The sequence below is a fragment of the Equus caballus genome, chromosome X, assembly GCF_041296265.1.
Source record: "Equus caballus isolate H_3958 breed thoroughbred chromosome X, TB-T2T, whole genome shotgun sequence".
NCBI lineage: Eukaryota > Metazoa > Chordata > Mammalia > Perissodactyla > Equidae > Equus > Equus caballus.
In genome coordinates, this window is record NC_091715.1 from 107,704,444 (window position 1) to 107,725,696 (window position 21,253).

The 21,253-nt window shown below is 40.5% G+C and overlaps 1 protein-coding gene across 1 annotated transcript in view; it reads right to left on the reverse strand.

Moving 5' to 3' along the window:
- GUCY2F (guanylate cyclase 2F, retinal) overlaps nt 1–21,253 on the reverse strand; it is an 84,998-nt gene that overhangs the window by 25,767 nt on the left and 37,978 nt on the right. The window contains exons 8-10 of the mRNA XM_005614408.2: nt 7,512–7,688; nt 5,487–5,643; nt 293–442 (exon numbers count right to left, since the gene is read on the reverse strand). Coding sequence (XP_005614465.1) covers nt 293–442; nt 5,487–5,643; nt 7,512–7,688 — 484 coding nt within the window. The remainder of the gene's footprint in view (nt 1–292; nt 443–5,486; nt 5,644–7,511; nt 7,689–21,253) is intronic.

Here is a 21,253-nt window from a genome sequence, read left to right on the forward strand (position 1 = left end):
GAGTAGAGGGGGCTGCTAACAAAAAGAACTGACATTGGTCTTGTATGTCCTTGGCTTATGCCACAGTTTGGAAAAGAACCAGCTTCTTGGGTGGGGGAATTTCTTCCAAATGCGTAGAGGTGTCTGGCTCCAAGTCCCACCTGCACACAACACAGGCTGCTTGCAGACTAGCAGGCAGTTAGCACAAACACACAACCCTGTTCCCTTTCCTGGCAAATCACAACAGCCTGGGTTGGCCTGATAATCTGGGTCATGGTGGGCGCCTGGTGCCTATTTCTCACCTCCAACTTACCTTCAGCAGGCAGATCCATCATGCAGAATGGGGTGCCCCGGACCATCACTTCTTGCATGATGATGGCAAAGCTATAGACGTCTCCTGCAAAAGAGCCTAACCTGCTGCCCCTCGGGGCTCTCAACAGTTCAGGAGCCGTCCAGAGTAACTCTGAAAAGAAAGCATTGTGTGATGAATGCAGGGAGGATTAACTGACAGTATTTGCAATGCCCTCGAGGGCTCCAAGGGTCCTGTTTCTTTGACTGCTTTATATTTTTATTAGACAGACTGGCATGCTAGTGCCCACCCCGCTAAGGTCTGAATCTATGAATCTAAGGAATTATGCACAGAGAAAGCATACTACTCTCCCCACCCCAGGACCGACCAGGCAGACACAGCAGAGGTGTGGGGAAGGGCAGAGAAGCTCCATGTAGAAAAACTATCTGGCGCTTGCTTTCTTACTCTCGAGTCTGCAAGTAGCAGTTGGCAGTCTTCCAGGGAAAGGCGAGTACACTGCCAGATGGTTGCCATGGATTTGCTATTTACCGAGATCTATATGTGTCTGGTAATTTGACTGTGCCGGGGTTCAGGGATTCACAAGCTGCTTTCTCCAGGTCCTCTCTAAGGGAATTAGAGGATCCCTAGGCCTCCTCTGCTCCTTGCAGAGCAAAAAGGTGCAGCAATTCCTTCAACTCAGTTATGCAAATATTTATTGAGAGTCTGCTATGTACCAGGCACTGTGTTGGGTGCAGGGGTGGTGCCAGAGATAAATTAGACCTTGCCTTTGCCCTTGTAGAGTTCACAGACCAGTGGACAAGATAGACACATGTACCCCTAACTGCAATATGAGAGAGAGTGATGAGGCCCAGGATATAGTACATACAGGGAAATGAATTTATTAAAAGCCAAAATTGAGTACCCACTCTGTGTTCTGCTGCATTTCAGTCCCCATCTGGGAAAAAAAAATTATTATCTCTGCTTTCAGAGAGTTATGGCAGTCAGAGACTCAGAAATTGGGTGGGGTGAGGAGGGCCCCTTAAGCAAAATATAAAGAAATACACATTAACAATATAAATAGTCAAAGTCTGAGGCAGTGTTTTACACTGAACTGTATGCAATTGCCATTTCTGTAGGTGAAAAATAGTTGAATATTGACAATTCCATGAGGTTCAAACTAATGAAAAACTGAGCTGATCAAATTAGTCCAGGAAGGCTTCCTGGAAAAGTTAAATCATAAAGGAGCTTGTTAAGAAGGTCAAGGATGCAGTTTCCTAGAGCTGAGAGGGTAAGGGCTTTGCAGGGAGAAAGAACAGTACGTGCAAAAGAACAAGAGGTAGAAAGGAGCAAATTGCAGATGGGGGTGGTGGTAAGCAGATTAGCTTGGCCGGAGAGAAGGGCTCTGTTAAGGAATAATGAGAAATGGGGTTGATGAAGTGGGGGAGGGAGGGTGGCTGGAAGAATGAGGGCAGAAGGTGAGAGGCCCTGAGAGCCAAATGAAGGCATTTGGAGTGAATACAAAAGGCAGTAGGGGTGCTGGAGCTGGAGAGGGATTTGATGAAAGCCGTGTTCAGGAAGATTAATCTGGCAACCTGTACAAGCTGGATTGAAGAAGGAGAGAGGCTGGAGTCAGGGAGACCAGCTAGGAAGTTATTACAGTAAGAGCCGGAGGCGAAGTGAAAGGGGCCTGAATGGGGGTGGGGGTGGTAGCAGCAGGACGGGGAACCAGATATATAGGAAGCCTACAATGGAAGAGGAAGTGCTCAACGTGCTCCTCGAAGGGGAGAGAGCTGGAGTAAACAACAGGTTGACGTCCAGATAGGGAGGCTGGAGAAGAGTGTCTACTGAGGGTGGAGATGGGGGGAGAAAGTGCTGGCTAACTTTTCACATTGTTAAATTGGGAGTATTGGAAAGGGAGCCCAGGGGACAATCTCCTATGAAGCAGGAAGGAGGATGAAAGGTCAGAGATTATTTTGGCTTGTTAGTGAAACCTAGGAAAGAGAAACTCACCCTGGAAATTCTTATTTTGAGCCAATCCTGATCAAAATGATGGAACAGGCAATTCTAGCCTCACCCCCAATCATGTCCTCATTTTCCCTCTTTGTCCTCCAGACATCCCCAGCCTTTGTCTCCCGACTCCCTTGCCCTTGTGAAAGTCTCTGATACACTCACTGTAGTGGTTTTGCACTTACGTCTCCTTGCCTAGGAGGACTGATATTTGAAAATAAAACTGAAAAGACTGAATGACTTTAGTCAAAGGAATACATTTCTGACTGTGAGATTTCAGGCATAAGGTTTTGAGAGGAGGGAAGGGGGGTATATTTGGGAGCAGGGAAAACAGTATGCGGCTGTCTCTCCCTGGCATCCTCTGTCCTTGCACATTTAAAAGCACAAGAAGGGAAAAGAGGACAAAACTCTCTGGTAAAAAGCCGGGTGATTAAATACGATCATTACCAAACAGTATTTTCAGAGAGCACTTACATGTATGTTGTTAATGGATAAAATGAGGCGTTATCTGCACTGTACTTACATAATTGAGTGTGGGCAGTAATGAATACACTTACAACCCATCCCCATTTTCCCATCCTCACCCCAGAGACAAGTAAGTGCCACTACCTGCCATTAGACTTGAACTCTCAGGAAAACTAGAAAAATTACTTTGGCTTGTTTTGTATCTGCTCGAGCCAGCCAGTACCAACTCTGAGCCTTGCTATGGTGATAAAATCAACTTTGGAGAGCCAGGGTGGTATAGTACAAAAGAACACAGGCTCAGAATCGAGAGACCTGGGTTCAAAATCTCAGCTTGGTCAGTAATTAGCTCACCTGACCGAACCTCAGTTTCCCTATCTGTGAAATGGAAGTTGAGCCAGATGATCTCCAAGGACCTTCCAATTATAAGATGCTACTAGCTCTGCCATCTAAGGAAGGAGTAGAGAGTTTCTTTATTTTATTTCATCCATTCATTGATTCAACAAACATTTTTTCTGTCAGGAACTGTGAAAGGCACTGAGGGAGGCAAACCTGTTTCTTGCCTTCACAAAGCTTATAGTTTGGGTAGGGAGAGAAGACAGCTAATTAAACATGTAAAATCAACAAAGTGTGGTATGACAAAAAAGTTCAAAGCCCCAAAGGATCATAAAGAGGGGAACTTAGATGAGCACAGGGGGTCATAGAAAGCCTCTTGAGTCAGTGGTGTTTATATTGAGCCTGAAGAAGGAGTAGAATTTAGCCAGACTCAGATGAGTGTATAACAGAGTGGGAAGGGAAGAGGGTTCCAAGCAATGGGCACAGCACGTGTGAAGGTCTGGAAGTAAAAGACAGCCTGGTGTAAATAAACAACTGGAAGGAGTTCAACACCGCTGGCACATAGAGATGGAGGGGGAGTGGTTAAGCATGAGAGCTCCATAAGACCCAGACCACGCAGGGCTCATAAGCCATATAAAGGAATTTGAACTTTATCCTAAGAGCAACGGGAAGCCATTCAGTGAATTTTGGCACAGCTGTAACATGAGCAGATTTGCAGTTTAGAAAACTCCCTCTGGCTGCAGTGTGTGAAGAATAGATTGAGCATCCAGACTGCCATTGCAATTTGGAGAGTGAAATGAAACGGTAAGAGGGAGAGACAGAGACAGATTCAGTGCACCAAAAAAAAAAACAACAAAAAAAACACTGCAGCTATCCTCTCCTCACTCTAAGATCAGAGTTTCTTAAGTTTCAAAGTTGCCAACCTGTGAATTAAATGGAACCCCGGGAAGCTGGGCATTGTGTTTTATCTTTCATAGATGGCTAATTTTGATAGGAAGTTAACTACTTGCCACTCTGCAGCTTTTGTCACTACATCCCAGTACTAACACCAGGCAACTTTTCCAAGCTTTCAAATTGGAATTAGCCAAATAACCGCACAACTGAGTCATCGGCGAGATAAACAGGTCCACAGAGAGAGAGAGAGAGAGAGAGAGGCAATATCACATGATTTGTATTGTGATTACCAGGAGCTTCAGGTCCTCCAAAGCATGGATGGGCAGAGAAAGAGGAAACTGTTATTCTAAGTTTGAACTGAGCTGCGGGTAGGGGCTAGTCTTCAGAAGACCTGAACTGAACTCCTGGAACTGCAGCTAAGTAGCTGTATGATTTGAGCAAATCTTGAGCCTCAGTTTTCTCATCTGTAAAATGAGAGAGTTGGACTAGATGACTCTCTAAAGTTTAACATTTCACAAGTGTGGTAAAGCATGTAGATGATGCCACTGATGACTGGACTGCCTGTCTCTATTTGTGCCTGTGACGCTCTGTGGCTTTCATTCTTCATTTCTCCTATGTAGTAAAGTCAGTGGTTTTAAAACTTATAATGCCAAAGATCCTTTTAAGAATTTTTGTATCTCTCCCTCTGTCTTTTTGGATTCTCTGCTTCTCTGTCTTTTTGTGTCATTCTCTCTCTACTTTGCCCTTGCAATACTGGTTAAAACTTTTAATACCCAAGTTTTCTATACATATTTAACCCTATTCCTTGTCTATCCTTCTTCCTCTTTCTCTTTCTTCCTCTCTCTCCTCCATCAGTTCATTCCCTCCTAGTTCTCACTCACGCACTCCCACTCCCCATCTCAGATTTCTCCTATTTCTTTGATCTGTTATGACCCCTGCAGGCATTGTTCAGTGCTGCCATTAGTGCACTAAACATAAGACAGACAAACAAAATGGATGTTACAGCCTTGCCTACTTATTTACTAGAAGGCCATAGTTCTCTCTGAAGCCATCCCACACAACTCACAGAGCATTTACTTGCTGGGGCCCCCTCCCTGCTTCTTTCTCTCTGACAGAGACAGTGAGGGTAGGCTCTAGTGACATCCCATTCCAGAATGCACTTTGTGGGGGTCCAGCAACCAAATTACCTTCCATTCAATCTGACAAGTATTTATTGAGCACCTACTGTGTGCCTAGCGCTCAGCAAGTTCCTCCAGGGACTCCTGGGGTCTCTAAACAATACAGCCTAATCCTGTCACAGCAGGAACTCAACATTATTGCACTGGCTTTGTTAGGAAGGCTAGGCTGTGCTGAGATTACAGCCTGCAGACTTCATTCAATTCCTTTGACTTGGAAATGAGGCTGAATTTTCAACAAAAGTGGGGAGTTGAATAAGCCTGAGGCTTTAATTCAGTACATATTCTCATTTGAACTTTGGAGTTACCTTGTGTGCACCAGAAGGGCACAATACATTGCTTACCTTCTGCAGAAGGTTCCTCTTGGGAGAATCTTAGTGTTTCCAAGATGTCATTAAAACCATAATCTGTCACCTTTAGCACAAAACGCCCATCTACCACACAGTTCCGAGACTTCAGCCTCCCATGAGTAAACTCTCTGTGGTGTAAGTACTTCATGCCCTGCAGATGATACAAACAGGATTTATTTAGCAACTTGTTTAATTATTTTGTGCTTTTAGAGCCACTTTCTGAGATTGTTAATGGCATGAGCTGTTATGATGCAGTATTCAGCCATTTGCTCCTATAAGCAGGCCAAATGAAACTTTGACAACAAGAATCTTTTCTACATAATTGGAAATACAATAAATATCTATCAAGAAGGGACTGTCTAAATTGTGGTGCATCCAAACTATGGAATACTCTACAGCAGCAGTTAAAAACAATAAGATAGATCTGTATGTACTGACAGGGAACCATCTCTAAGCCATAAAGTACATGAAAAACAGTAAACGGCAGAACTATGTAACAGTATGTATTTTAAAAAACAAACAAAATCTATAATGCATGTAAATACACTTGAAATGAATTGCAAAGCTAATCTCCCAAGTGTTTGCAGTGGTTAACCTTGGGTGAGGATGTGAAGGAGTGTTGAATAAATGTCACTATTTTCCCATATATATTTATATCATTTGATTTTTAAATTTAACTTAATACATTAATTTGAAATTTAAAATAACCAATAGAAAAGAAGAAGAAAGCTGAGTACTACTGATCTCTGCAGCTTGACCAGAAGCCTTATATGATATTCAAATACGATCCACCAGGACTCTATCGGGTGGGGTTAATCATTCACATATAAATACATCCATACTCTAGTGCAGTCATCTCAGAACAGTTTATGTTGAGCCCTTTTCAGTCTGTAGCTCTATTTCAGCCTGAACCCCTTTATATTTGTATGCTTTACATCTTGTGCCCTCAGAAAGTCTGCAGTCCCCAGTGCTTCCAAGAAGAGTCTGCAGTGGGCATGATTTCCTCCAGGTTGTCTAATGCTTGGGTTTCATTCATCATGGTCCGGAGAGGACTGTCATTTAGACGCTTCTCCCTTTGCTCACAGGACTTTGCTTACAGGATGAGTGGAAAGAGAACCAGAATAGGAATCAAAACATTTGGATTCTATTATCCGCTATGCCACTTAATAGTTGGCTGATAAATATTAACTGAGCACCTACTATGTGTAGCAGGCATTATACAACAAGTGTACCTCATTTAGTTTCTCTGAGCCTCTGTAAAAGGAGGCTAGTCACATTTATTTTATAGAGAACTGAAATGAGATCATGTCTATAAAGCTACCTTGAAAAGGGTTAGTCCACAACACAAAGGTCAAGACTGTGATCAATATGCAGGAAGCTCAACCAGTCATTGATTATCCAGATCAGCCCACTAAAAATGCACAGAGACACAATTTGCATATTATTCCAGGGAGTTCATGGATTCCCCTAAAGCCCATGCATGGACCCATCCATGAACACCCTTGGCTGTCGAGAGTCCTTGCTTCTGACAATGGAGGTGCTACCTGATAGAACCAATGGTCTTTTGGCTTTCTCGTCAGGCTGAGTTACCCATCTACACCTATGGTATGCAAAGACCCATCACCTAGTTCTAGACTGAACCACCTTTTAGAAGGTGAAAGCCTGGAGATGGGGCTAAACAGCACCAAACAATCTACGAATGAGCACGTTTCCACATCCAGAATGCACAGAAATGGGATGGAAGAAAGGATTGCTTAAGGCAGAAGAGTGCTCAATGGCAATGGAAAGTAAAGACAAATCTGGCTCCCAAACTGGTTAGGGGGTCAAGCAAATCCTTTGTGCAACAGTACCTTATAACAAATATTGACAAGGGACTGTGTGAAGGGGTTGGGGCAGACCATGGGAAGGAACCTAGAGGAGTGAGATTATCACAATGATCAGAGGAAAATAAAGCATCCCAAAACATTTAAGTTCTAATCTACAGGGAAGATCCAAGATTTCCTCAATCTTTCCATTAACCTTGATGAGATCCAGCAGGAGTGATGATTTAAACATCCAGTCAAGCTTCACATCTTGATTTGTCAGTATGTCTTCTAGGCTCCTTCTGGAACAGAATTCTGTCACAATGGCAAACATCCCTGAATCATAGAAGAAGCCCAATAAAGGGTTAACATTCTCATGGCGCAGATCCTTCATCTGGAAACGGAGAGAGAGAAGAGAGTCACAACTGTCCTGTCTCAAATGGGGACCAGAGTTTAGGGCATATGCCCTTCTCTTCACCCTTCTTATGGTTGGTGGCTGTGGTAGGTAGAATTTTGGCCCCCATGATCTCCAATCCCTAGTGTTACTCCAGTGATTATATTATGTTACATGGCAAAAGGGAGATTATCAGGGTAGGCCTAATCCAATCACATGAGCCCTTAAAAGCAGAAGAGGAAGTAGGAGAGGAAGTCAGAGAGATTCCAAATATAAGGACTCAACACTTCATTGTTAGCATTGAAGATGGAGGGAGGAGGCTGTAAGCCAAGGAATGTGGGCAACCTCTAGAAGCTGGCAACAGCTCTCAGCTGACAGCCAGCAAGGAAATGGGGACCTCAGTCCTACTGCGTGGAACTACGTTCTGCTGACAACCTCCATGAGCCTAGAAGTGGTTTTCCCCCAGACTCCAGAAAAGAGCCCAGCATGACTGACACATTGACTACAGCCTTCTGTGATGATAAGCAGAAGACCCAGCTGAGCCCACTTAGACTTCTGATTTACAGAACTGTGAGATAATAAATGGGTGTTGTTTTAAGCGACTGAGTTTTTGCTAATTTGTTACAGTAGTGATAGAAAACGAACGCAATGGCCAAAGAGGGAGATTCAGAAAGGGATCTCTCTCAGCATATTGCAAGTGAAGGCTGCAGCTGAGGCCTTCTTCCTGATTCTTTGGGGACTCTGTAGAGTGGAGCTCAGTGACCCAGGAGGGCTAAAGAGGGTTAGTACAGTAAGAGGCAGGACAGACTGTCTTTCTGTGAATATTCATCTACGCAGCATCTGTTAAAATAAATAACCTATATAAACATCAGGCCAAAGCTTATAAAATTTGTTTCAGAAGAAATATCTAGAATTTTGACTACATTATACCTTTGCATCCATTCATTTTTTTCACTAATGCAGGAAGCATTTAGTGTGTGCCCACAATGTCCAAGGCACTGGACTGCATGCTAGAGATGCAGAGATAAACAAAATGAAATCACTGTCCTAAAAGAGCTCACATTCAAAGAGGGGTGATAGACAAGTAAACTGACAGCTGTATTTCACTGAAATGTGTTCTGATTGGAAGGATCGTGGGATGCTGGGTGAGCGCAGATGGTAAGTATCTAACTCAACCTGGGGTATCAGAGAAGGCTTCCCTGAGGGGGCAATGTCTAGACAGTTATGAAGGACAAGTAAGAGTTGACCAGGTGAAGGTGACATGGTCGGATGGGCTAGGAGTTGAGAGCATGTAAGGTTGAGAAAACTGCAATAGGTGTAGAGTAACCGGAACAGAGTGCAAGGGAAAGAATATGACACTAGGCTGGAGAGAGAGACAGGAACCACATCCTGTGGGGCTTTGAAAACCTTTCTAGGGAATTTGAAATTTATATTATAGGCACTCAATAATTGTTATCTATTATTATTACTACTTAATGAGGGATGAGAGAGAAAAAGGCTCCAGGATCACTTCCAGATTTCTACTTGGATTTCTGGGTCAATGGCAGTGCTATACATCAATATAGGGAATTCTGGTATGGTGTAGTAGTGGATATATTGGTGCCCCACCCATATCCCCTTTACCATGCATCCCCCAGCTGCTGTGAATGTTGGCTGATAACTCATTCTCCGGAAAATTCTTCTAGAGCCCAAGCCAAAGGGGAGCCACCTTACCTAAAAGATTAGGTCCCACCCACAGAACCTAGCCTATGACTGACTGACTGAGGATGATGCAAAAGTCCAACTCCCTAGCCTCAAGGTGGGACACATGGTATAACTTGCACTCCGGCATTTCCCTCATGAGATCATACTGAAGTCAGTCTCCAGCTGAGATCACATACTTACTGAACTTTTATGTCTGCTCTATCCTGCTTTCCTCATTCCCTTTCTCTTGAGGGCATTCTCTCAATGAATAATTTGAACAAGAATCTCCATCTCAGGTTCAGGTTTTAGAGAATCTGACCTAAGACAGATGGCAAAGCAAGTATTTGGTGGTGGAGAAGTCTAATTAATTCGTTTGGGACATATTAATAATGAGGTGGGGGCTGGCTCCGTGGCCGAGTGGTTAAGTTCGCGCGCTCTGCTGCAGCGGCCCAGGGTTCGGATCTTGGGCACGGACATGGCACCGCTCGTCAGGCCACGTTGAGGCGGCGTCCCACATCCCACAACTAGAAGGATCTGCAACTAAGATATACAACTGTGTACGGGGGGGTTTGGGGAGATAAAGCAGAAAAAAAAAGACTGGCAACAGTTGTTAGCCCAGGTGCCAATCCTTAAAAAAAAAAAAGGAATGAGGTGCCTGCGGGACATCAAGGTGGAACTATTCCAAAGACAGTTGGATATTCAGGGTTTGGAGCTCAGGAGAAAAGTCTGATCTGGATAAGTAGATTTTGGAATTGTAAGCATGTAAATGGTAGATGACATTAATGGGAGTGGATGAGATAACCCAAGCAAAGCATAGAGAATAAAAAGAGAAGAGGGAAATATCAACATTTAAAAGATGAGAAAAGGAAGAACATCCTACATAAAAACTTAGAAATGAGGCCAGAGAAGTGGAGAAAAGTCTATGTAGAACAACAGTATGAAACCACAGGAAGAGTGTCAGGAAAGTGAAATAAATGCCAGAAAAAATTTCAGGAAAATGTGATAAATACCAGAGAGGTCAGGTATGATGAAGACAGAAAAGTATCTGGTGAATTTGACCATTAAGAAATTATTAGAAACTTACCCTAACTATGTTTACACAGATATACAAAGATCTATATAAAGGCTTAGAGTGGTAGCAGTGTGAATGAATAGAAATGGACAGATCTGAGATATATTTCGGAGTTGTAAATCACATGACTTGGTGTGAGGAATAAGGAAAAGGATGAAATCAAGGATTATTCCATTTTGAGTATTGAGAGTGTGGTAGGCCATTTATTGAGACGGAGTACACAGGCTTAGAATATGATCCTGCTTCTCCATCAAGGTGATCCAAGCTGAGGTTAAATTATCTTGATGGGAATGGCAGCTATTGACCACGAAAGCTGTCTTCTAAGCATAAAAGCCTGGCACCCATGACAATTCTTAGTCCAATGCAGCCTAAACCAGCTAAGGCAGACATGGAAATTCAGCCCACACATAGCAAAGTGGGCACCTTCTTCTAAGGTTTCACTGTACCATCTCTTATGGACCAAGCAGCTACAACTACTGGGCTGTGAACCTCTGTTGGAAGACAGAGTACAGAGTGGTTATGTCAGAGACTGGTAGCTATTTAACACAAATCTGTTTCCTTTTCTTATTGGGAAAACAACTAGTCCAGATTTTCCAGCCTCCCTTAGAGCTAAGTGTAGCCACATAACTGAATACTTAGCAATGGAATGTGAGAGAAAATCATATGTGCTGTTTACAGCTAAGGCTTTTAAGAAGTGAATACATGCCTCCATGTTATTTCCTCTATTCTATAGATGAATGCAGATGAATGCCCTAGGAGATGGCAGAGCCATAAGTTGGTCATATCCTGGGCCCCTGAATCACCATATTGAAAGAGAATCACCTGCCAACCAATAACAGTTACCTTGTACTGTTATTTGGATGAGAATTAAACTTCGGTTGTATTTGAGACACTAAATTTTTTTTAAAGGTGTAGTATACAGTACATGTTGACACAAATGATTTTATTTTTTCTTTTTCTCCCAAAGCCCCCCAGTACATAGTTGTGTATTTTCAGTTGTGGGTCCTTCTAGCTGTGGCACGTGGGATGCCACCTCAGCATGGCCCGATGAGCAGTGCCATGTCCGCGCCCAGGATTCGAACTAGCGAGACCCTGGGCTGCCAAAGCAGAGTGCGCAAACTTAACCACTCGGCCCCGGGGCCGGCCCCAGAGACACTAAATATTTTGAGGTCTTTTTGTTACAGTATGTAGCTTTACACTAGTAGCCCTAGCATGGAAAACTTTCAGGCTTAGATTGTCCCTAGATCTTTACAATCATATGTCCTCAGCTACAACAATAGAGAAGATCCCATATAGGAAGCAGGCAGATACCTACACGCAGCCATGTCCTACTGATATTCTGGCAAACCCCAAGAAACAAAGGATGTTTGGAGCATCTGCTTTAGCAAGATGGTCATCTGAACATTTACTGGGTAGGCATGTACTTCACCTTTTCCATAATATCTCTCTAGCTGGTTACAATCAAATGTTCAAGAGTTGAATGTGTCCTGTCTCCCAAGATTTTTGTTAGTCCTATATCTGACATGAAACCTTTAAGCATACAGCCACCAGAGACACCTGCTCCTGAGTCAACACTAGCTTACATGATCTTAAAGATGCCTTCGCCCACCTAAAAGTGTTCCTGGGCCATGTGCCGGTGTTCCTGGGGCACCAGCACAGCAGCCGCAACACCATCCTGATGGTGGGTATGGACCCTTATGAAAATTTAATTCTCCACGTCAGTGCCTGTCCATAACTATATCAGCAATTGCTACCTATTTTGGCAATAAGATTTTATACCTCCATGGACTAAATGGCTATGCATGTCTGTCTCCTGTATTTTATTTTATTTTATTTTATTTTATTTTATTTTGTTGTAAAGAGCTATTATTCAAGGTCTCTGATTCTTGTATCAACCTATTTACTCTCTGCCACCCAGAGGTCAATAGTCACGTAGAACATACAAAACAGGTACTAGTGGAAGATTTCTGATGCTACATTTCCCACCAGTAATACTTCACTAATTTAACAAACATGTATTGAGTACTTTACTGTATGCTAAGCACTGAGCTAAGGGCTGGTGACAAATGGTCAACAAAATATTATATGGTCCCTGCCCTTTTATTTTAATCAAATAATTACACAAATAAACATAAACTTGCAACTCTGATAAGTTTTATGAAGAAGAGATACATAATGTGAGTATGTATAATTGGGGCTTTAACCAATCTGAGAAGTTGGGGGAGGGTTCCTGGCAAGTGACACTTGAGGTGGGAGTTAAAAGATAAGTGGAGTCAACTGGACAAAGAATGGAGAGAAAGTATTCCAGAGGTTGGAATGGCATGCAAAAAGGCTCTGTGCTAGGAACATATCACAATCCAAGGACCGAAAAAAGCCAGTGTGGCTAGAGCAGAGAGGTTGAGGGAAATATTGTGGTATGAGATAAGGCTGAAGAGGCAAGGAGGAGCCAGATCACGCAGGATCTACTAGGCCATTTTAAGTATCTTTTTCTTTATATTAACAGCAATTAGAGAGACTTCCAATATGAAGTAGGATGTAGTAAGTCATGGGAGACCACCATTCCTGGTACTACAGCTTTAAAAATCCAAATAAATGCAAAGCTATCATATTTTAAGAGACAATAGGAATATGTGGAAGCAAAAAAAGACCTAAAATTCAGAGGGGCAGGAGCCCTTCTGAGATAAGCAAATTCTTGCCAGCCATTTTCTTCCCTGGGGACATTTGCTAATTCTTGGCACAAACTAAAGATTTGGCTTAGCCTAGCAGAAGGACTTTCTTGAGGAAAAGAGAAAATCTGCAAAGTTTTTGGCAATTGTGGAGTACTGGCATGACAATTAATAAACTTCAGGAGACCTAAATGTGAGATGGTTTTCCTCCATAGTATATTTTCTGAGTTTGGGGCTATAGAGATTAGAAATCTTCTATAAGGTGGGCTGAAATCACCTTTAGTCTCCTAGTCTTTAGGAGAGCAAGTCTCACTGGAGGAATAGGACCAGCCACAAACACGTGGCTCATCTCCTCCTCAAGATATTTGTCAACTTTGGAAGCATCATGGGGTGAGGGTAGAGGCCATAGAGTAAAGATCAAAAGCTCTGAAGCACAGTCTGAATATATCAATCTTTGAAAATGGAAAATATAGAACTCTGAGGGTGTTGGAAGGGCATGCTTGAGAAACATAGTAGAACTAGATGTGTACTGAGTCTAATTAGAACTGCAGCATAGCTTCAATCTAGTTCAACCTCTGATTAGATTAATGTGATTAGTCCCTCCCCCTACCCACCTAACACATGAAGAGAGAAAACTCTCACTTGTAGAACATATTACCTGGAGCCTCTACAGTGTCTTTATACAAAATGCCTACCATACAATAAAAATTTACTAGATATTTGAAGAGGCAGAAACAAAGAAAGACAGAAGACAATGTCTTTAACATTGGAACAATGTCTTTAAATAATCAATAAACCCCCCAAAAACATATAAAATTTGGACCAATTTTTTTTAAAAAACATGAAGGTGGGGCCAGCACAGTGGTGCAGTGGTTAAGTTGGCATGTTCCAAGTCAGCAGCCCAGAGTTTGCCAGTTCAGATCCCAGGTGCAGCCTATTCACTGCTTGTCAAGCCATGCTGTGCAGGCGTCCCACATATAAAGTAGAGGAAGATGGGCATGGATGTTAGCTCAGGGCCAGTCTTCCCCAACAAAAAGAGGAGGATTGGCAGATGTTATCTCAGGGCTAATCTTCCACAAAAGAAAAAATTTTTTTAAAAAACCATGAAGGCAGTGGAGAGTAACCAAAAGCAGAAATGGAGGTAAAGCTAAACTTGAAAGACACACTAAAATAGGTAAAATTTGTGCTTGCTGCTTTTTGTGAGAGTACACTCCCCAAACTGCACACAATTTGGAGGCAGAAACTATAGCCTGGCAGGTTTGAGTGTCACAAGGCAAAGTTTGGAGCCAAAAGAACAGCCAGAAATTTAGGGAGGAATTCCTTGAAGGTAATGTGCTATGGAGAGAGCTCAGCCCCAAAATCTACAGATAAAATCTGCTAAAACCTTGGCTAAATGTTAATCTTTGCACACATGGGGGAAATCCCAAGGAACCCAGTAAAAAAGCAACAGCTAAACCTGAAAATACTGACCAGAGATTTTAGTTGCCGCATACCACATGGGAGAAGTTGAAAATTGAGTCTAGCCAAGATAATGGCCTGCAAGAACAAAAATTCACTCTTCAGAGCAATACAACAGAATCCAGAGTTTCTAAAATGTCTCATTCATAATGTTCAGCAACCAACCAAAAAGACTTAGATGTGCAAAGAATGAAGAAAATGTGACCTATGCTCAAGAAAATAAAAGCAGTCAGTAGAAATCAACCCTGAGATGATACAGATGTTGCAATCAGCAGAAAAAGGACTTTAAAGCAGATATTACAAATATATTTGAAGACTTAAAAGACAATATATGCAAAGTAAATATACAGATAGGGGACATCAGCAGGGAAACAGAAAGTATAAATATGAACCAAGTGAAAATTCAATAGCTGGAAAATACGATAACTAAAATAAAAAATTCACTAGATTGCCTTAGGAGATGAGAGAAGAGTCAATGAACTTGAAGAGAGATCAATAAGAAAATACACCAATCTGAAGAACAGAGAGAAAAAGGATTGGGAAAAAAATAAATCGAGTCTCAGCACTCTCTGGGACGATATCAAGCAGTCTAACACATATATAACTTCAGTTCCAGAAGGATATGAGAGAGAATGTGGAAGAAAACAAATTAAGAAAGGGTGGCTCAAAACTTCTTGAATTTGTTGAAAAATGTCAACTTAAAAATCCAGAAAACTCGTTGAACTCCAAACAGGATAAACACAAAGAAGCTAGGAACGTCACACTCGAACTCCAAATTCAAAGATCAACTTAAAGATCCAAGAAGCTCAGTGAATCTCAAACAGGTTAAATACAAAGAAAACTACACCTAGACACATCATAGTGAAACTCCTGAAATCTAACAATAAACTTTTGAAGGCAATCAAAGAATATACAAAAGCCTTTTCAAGATTAAAAAATGACAATTCATAGAAAATCAGAAATAGAAGGGACATGTGTGAAAAAACCTTCAGGTAACATCAAGCCCAATAATAAAACATTAAATCCTTTTCCTCTAGAACCAAGAGCAAGGGAAGGATGTCTTCTTTTACCATTTCTGCTCAATATTGTGTAATAGTATCAAAATATTGATGAGAAAAATTAAAGAAAACTTAAATAAATGAAGATCTATACCACATTAATGAATTGGAAGATTCAATATTGTTAAGATGTCCATTTTCCCTAAATTGATTTATAAATTCATACAACTCTCATCTAAAATTCCAGAAGGCTTTATTGAAGTAATAGATAAGCTGATTCTAAAATTTATTGAAAACTAAAATGAACTACCCTATCCAAAATAATCTTGAAAAAGAACAAGTTGGAGGAGTTTACATTACTTGACTTCAGGATTTACTCTAGAGCTATGAGAACCAAGACAGTGTGATACTGGCAGTAGGGTACACTAATGAGTTAGTGAAACAGAGTAGAGAGTCCAAAATTATATCCACACATATATATAGTCAGTTAATTTTTCATCAAATGGATAAGTTAATTCATGGACAAAGGAAAGCTTTCTTTAAACAATTATTACTGGAACACTGGATATTTCTACAGAAAAAAAATTAACCTTGATCACTATCTAAGTTCACACACAAAAACTATTTCATGATGGATCATAGTCTTAAATTCAGAGTCTTGGAATAGGGAAGGATTTCTGGACCCCAGATAAAATAAAATAAAATCGTAAATTGGACTTCATCGACGTTAATAAATTTGCTCATCAAAAGATACCATGAAGAAAATAAACCAGCCACAGAGTCAGAAAAAATATTGTAAAAATATAAATCTGACCAAAGGCTTATAACCAGGAACATAAGAAAGAATGTCTACAATTCAAAAATTTGCAATTCACAAGATAAAACATAGAAATGAATTCTAAAGACATGAGAAAGTGCTTAGCAACTTAGTCGTCAGGAAAATGCAAATTAAAACCACAATAAGGTACTATTTCATACATACCAGAAAGGCAAATATCAAAAAGACAAGTGTTGCTGAGAATTTAGAGCAACTGGAACATTCATACATTTCTGATAGGAGTGTAAAATGTTATAACCTATTTGAAGAACTGTTTGGATATTTCATAAAAAGTTACATTCACATCTACTCTATGACTCACTTAGTCTGTTCCTGGGTATTTACCCAAGAGAAGTGAAAACACACGTTCACAAAAATACTTGTACAGAAATGTTTATAGTTGCCTATGAAAAGATGCTCAACATCTCTAATCATCAGAGAAATGCAAATCAAAACCACAATGAGATATCACCTCGCCCTCACTAGGGTGGCTACTATCAAAAAAATAATAGAAAATAACAAGTGTTGGCAAGGATTTAGAGAGATTGGAAATCTTGTGCATTCTTGGTGGGATTGTAAAATTGCACAACCACTATAGAAAACAGCATGGAGTTTCCATCAAAAATTAAAAATAGAACTACTATATGATCCAGCAATCTTCCTGGGTATACATGCAAAGAATTGAAAGCAGCGTCTGAGAACAATATTTGTATACTCATATTCATAGCAGCACTATTCACAATAGCCAGGAGGGGGAAGCAACCCAAATGTCCATTGAGAAATGAATGAATAACATACAATGAAATATTATTCAGCCTTAAAAAGGAAGGGAATTCAGTCACATGCTACTACATCGGTGAAACTTGAAGACATTATGCCTAGTGAAATGAGCCAGTCAATAAGCCAAAAGACAAATACAATATGATTCCATTTATATATGGTGTCTAAAGTAGTCAAATTCATAGAAACAGAAAGTAGAATGGTGGTTACCAGGAGTTGTTGAAGAGAGGGTGCGAAAAGGGAGTTGTTATTTAATGGGTACAGAGTTTCAGTCGTGCAAGATGAAAAAGTTGCGACAATCTGTTGCAAAATAATGAGAATACCGTATACTTCACACTACTGAACTGTACACTTGGAGATGGTAAATTTTGCATTATCTTTTTATCATAATTAAAAATAAAAATACTCCACACAATTAGATACCCCCATAAACCCACTAGAATGACTAAAACTGTAAAGACTAACAATATCAAATATTGATGATGATATAGAGCAAAGGGACCTTTCATAACTTGCATGCAGGAAATTAAAATGTGAAAAGCTTTGATAGTATCTTATAAAGTTAAATGTATATTTTAACATGGAAATTCCACTCCTAGGTATTTACCCAAGAGAAATTAAAATATGTGTCCATAAAAAGACTTATGAAAGGCATATTCATAGCAGTTTTACTCACAATGGCCCAAATTGGAATCAGCTCTGACAAGATCAGATTCAACTTTGAAAAGACCACTCTGACTGCAATGTGAAGAAAAGGTTTGAGTGTAGTAAAAGTGGATGTGGGTAGAGTAGTTAAAGGACAGTTGCCAGTGGTGGCCAGTAGCTAGGAGGAGGGAGATATGAATACATAGGGCACAGAGGATTTTTAGGGCATTGAAACTACAGTCGTGCATCACTTAACAATGGGGTTAAGTTCTGAGAAATGTGTCACTAGGCAATTTCGTCACTGCGTGAACATCGTAACATGTGCTTACACAAACCTAGATGGTATAGTCTACTACACACCTAGGCTCTGTGGTACGAATCTACGGGACCACCATCGTATATGCAGTTTGTCATTAACCAAAACATTGTGATGTGGTGCATGACTGTATTCTGTATGTTACTATAATGGTAGACACATATCATTATATATTTGTCAAAACCCATAGGATGTACATACACCACCAAGAGTGAACCCTAATGTAAATTAGGGACTTTGGGTAATGATGATGTGTCAGTGTAGAGTCATTGATTAAAACAAATGTACCACTCTGGTTTGGGATGTTGATAGTGGGGGAGGGTGTGCATGTGTGGGGGCAGGGGGTATATGGGAATTCTCTGTATTTTCTGCTCAATTTTGCTGTAAACCTAAAACTGCTCTAAAAAATAAATTCTCTCTTTTTAAAAAAGACAATTGCAGTAGCTCTAGTAGGAGATGATGGTGGCTTGGACCAGGATGATAATAGTAAAAATAGAGGAAAAGAAGTACATTGGAAGTTTAAGGAGAATGGAGAAGCTTTGAAGCATGGGTTGTAGAAAATGAATTAACCAATGGCTTATATAATAAATATTACCAATGACTTATATAACTTATAATAGACTTAAAGGACAGTGTTAAGGGACATTTAAGATAAGAAACAAATTTATAACAGAAAGAATATACCTTGTTGCATGACTTTCTGCCACAATACTTGGCCATTCGAGTGCAGGCACAAAGAAAGTTAAGAGTTAGGATCATCCAGAATTTGAGTTTTGTAGGTGTCTCTGACCGAAAAGAGAGAAATAAAAATGTGTTCAAATGGTGGATTATGGAATCTAAGATGGACACAAAAGAAGATAAAAGAGGGGCTTGTGGGTTGGAAGAAAGTAGAGATCAATAGACTAGAAGACCAGACGTAATGGCACAGTTGAAAGAAAAGGAGGCTATAGTCAGAGCGTGTGATGTTTGAATCTATGACTTTGGAGGAGAAGCATTCTCAGTACCAATTCTAGATGATGACAAAGCCCAAGGTAGAGTGGTAGCAGTGGATGGTCAAGACAGAATGAAGAGAAGATGATTAGTGTTTATATGGCAAGGAACAAAGTAGCCGAGGTATTAGATGGTACAGGGAGTATGCCAATCTGTTTCAAATGATGGGGAAGAACATGAGACTGGGAGATACAATGCCTGATTTTCCAGCATGTACTTTTGCAGAAGTTGGGACCCTAAAAGATGTTGAAACTCATCAGCCCTTTGGCCTTTCCCACTCCAGCTGTTTGCCTTTCAAGAATATCCTCCCATTGTGCAGGGCTTCCTTCTATGCCTGGTTCACCAAGATCTGATTTCCAGTGTGTCCCCTAGTACCCAGTCCCAACTTTTTAAGATGTGAAGGCACATACGTAGTCAAGGCGGTGTTGAACTCACAGTGACAGCATGATCTGATCCACCTCCTGCTTCATAAAAGCACTAGTAAGGAATGAGGGCCTTTCACATGGTAAATTCTGGAAAACTCTGGCCTTCTTCCTAGTGTTGAGTTACTATCTGCACCTGTCATGGCCAGGCAAGTCAGTAAGTGGACACATGAAAAGATGTCATGAGAATAATGGGAGCCAGGTTTCTCCCTGTTGGAGAAAGGAGTTACAAATATGGAAAGGGAAAAGGACAGAATGAATTCTGTGGCATTCAATTACAATTGTAAGTATTAATATGACACCCCAGTTTTACATAGATGACAGATGGTAGATAGATAGATAGATACATAGATAGATACATAGATACGTAGATAATAGAAATTGAATAAAATGAAAACCCATACATGCACACTGATATAAATATATGAATAAATAAATGGTAGAGAAAGTAAGGCTCTTGCTTACAATATGATGCCAACCTATAAACATAGAAAGAATCCTAGAGTTAGAAAATCATCAATGAATGCTAAAATTAGTGGACAAAAGTTTGATGAAAAACAAGACATTTACACAGACTCAAAGTGTCTCTCTACAAATTATGTGTTAATCACAATGGGGGAAAAAACAGTCACTCTACAATAGGAAAATCTGGTAGACACCATGTAAACCAAGTGATCAAAGTTAACATCACCAATAATGGGACAATGGACATTGTGTGCCTCCTGATAAAAAGCACTGAAAAGGACACTACATCACTTCTGTAATATTCTGGCTGAAGATGCATTACCTAAAGGTAACCATGAGGATTACGGAACAAACTCAAACTGAGGGAACCTCTACTAAATAACTGATCTGAATTATTCAAAAAATATCAAGGCGAAGGAAAACAAAGGCTGAGAAACAGTTCCAGATTAAAGACAACTAAAGAGACATGATAACCAACTACGATGTGTGAACCTGGATGGAAACTGGCCTGGGGGAAAATTAGCTTTAATGTAGTATGACCATTGATAAAATTAAAATATGGACAGTAGTTCAGATAATATTATTTTTTTAACGTTAAATTTTATTATTTTGCTACTTATAGTTATATACAAAAATATCTCTGTTTTTAGGAAATATACACTGAAGTATTTAGAGGTAAAAGGGCATGATGTCTAGACCTTACTTTTAAATGGTTCAGAAAAAAGAATATACATAAATTTATAAATAGATAATGAACAGCAACTAGGCAAAATGCAAACAATTGCTAAATCTAGGTAGGGTATACAGGAATTCCTTGAATTATTCTTTCAGCTTTTCTGTAAGTTTGAAATTATATCAAAATTAAAAATTGCCCAAAAATAGAGAGCATAGATACACTCTACCTAGGGTCAATACCTATCTTCTTACTTCCATACTTGTAGTTTCTCAGCTCCCCCAGGTTTGGCCCTGTTTGGCTCCATGCTTTGGATCTAGCTCCATGTTTAGCATCCTGGATCATCAAACCAGTGTGGAATTGCCTATTCTAGCTCTGACCTTCGGCCCCCTTCTGCATTCATCTGTCATTATTTTCCCTTCAGCTCCAGGCATCAAAACCACATGTAAGGGAAAATACCAAATCATAATATTTCATTCTGACCCTTGGGGCACATCCTGTCCCTCATGGGCCACATGTCCTCCATTTTCCCATTTCCCTAGTTTTCTTGCTTGTACGGCACTCTGGATGTAGCGGGTGC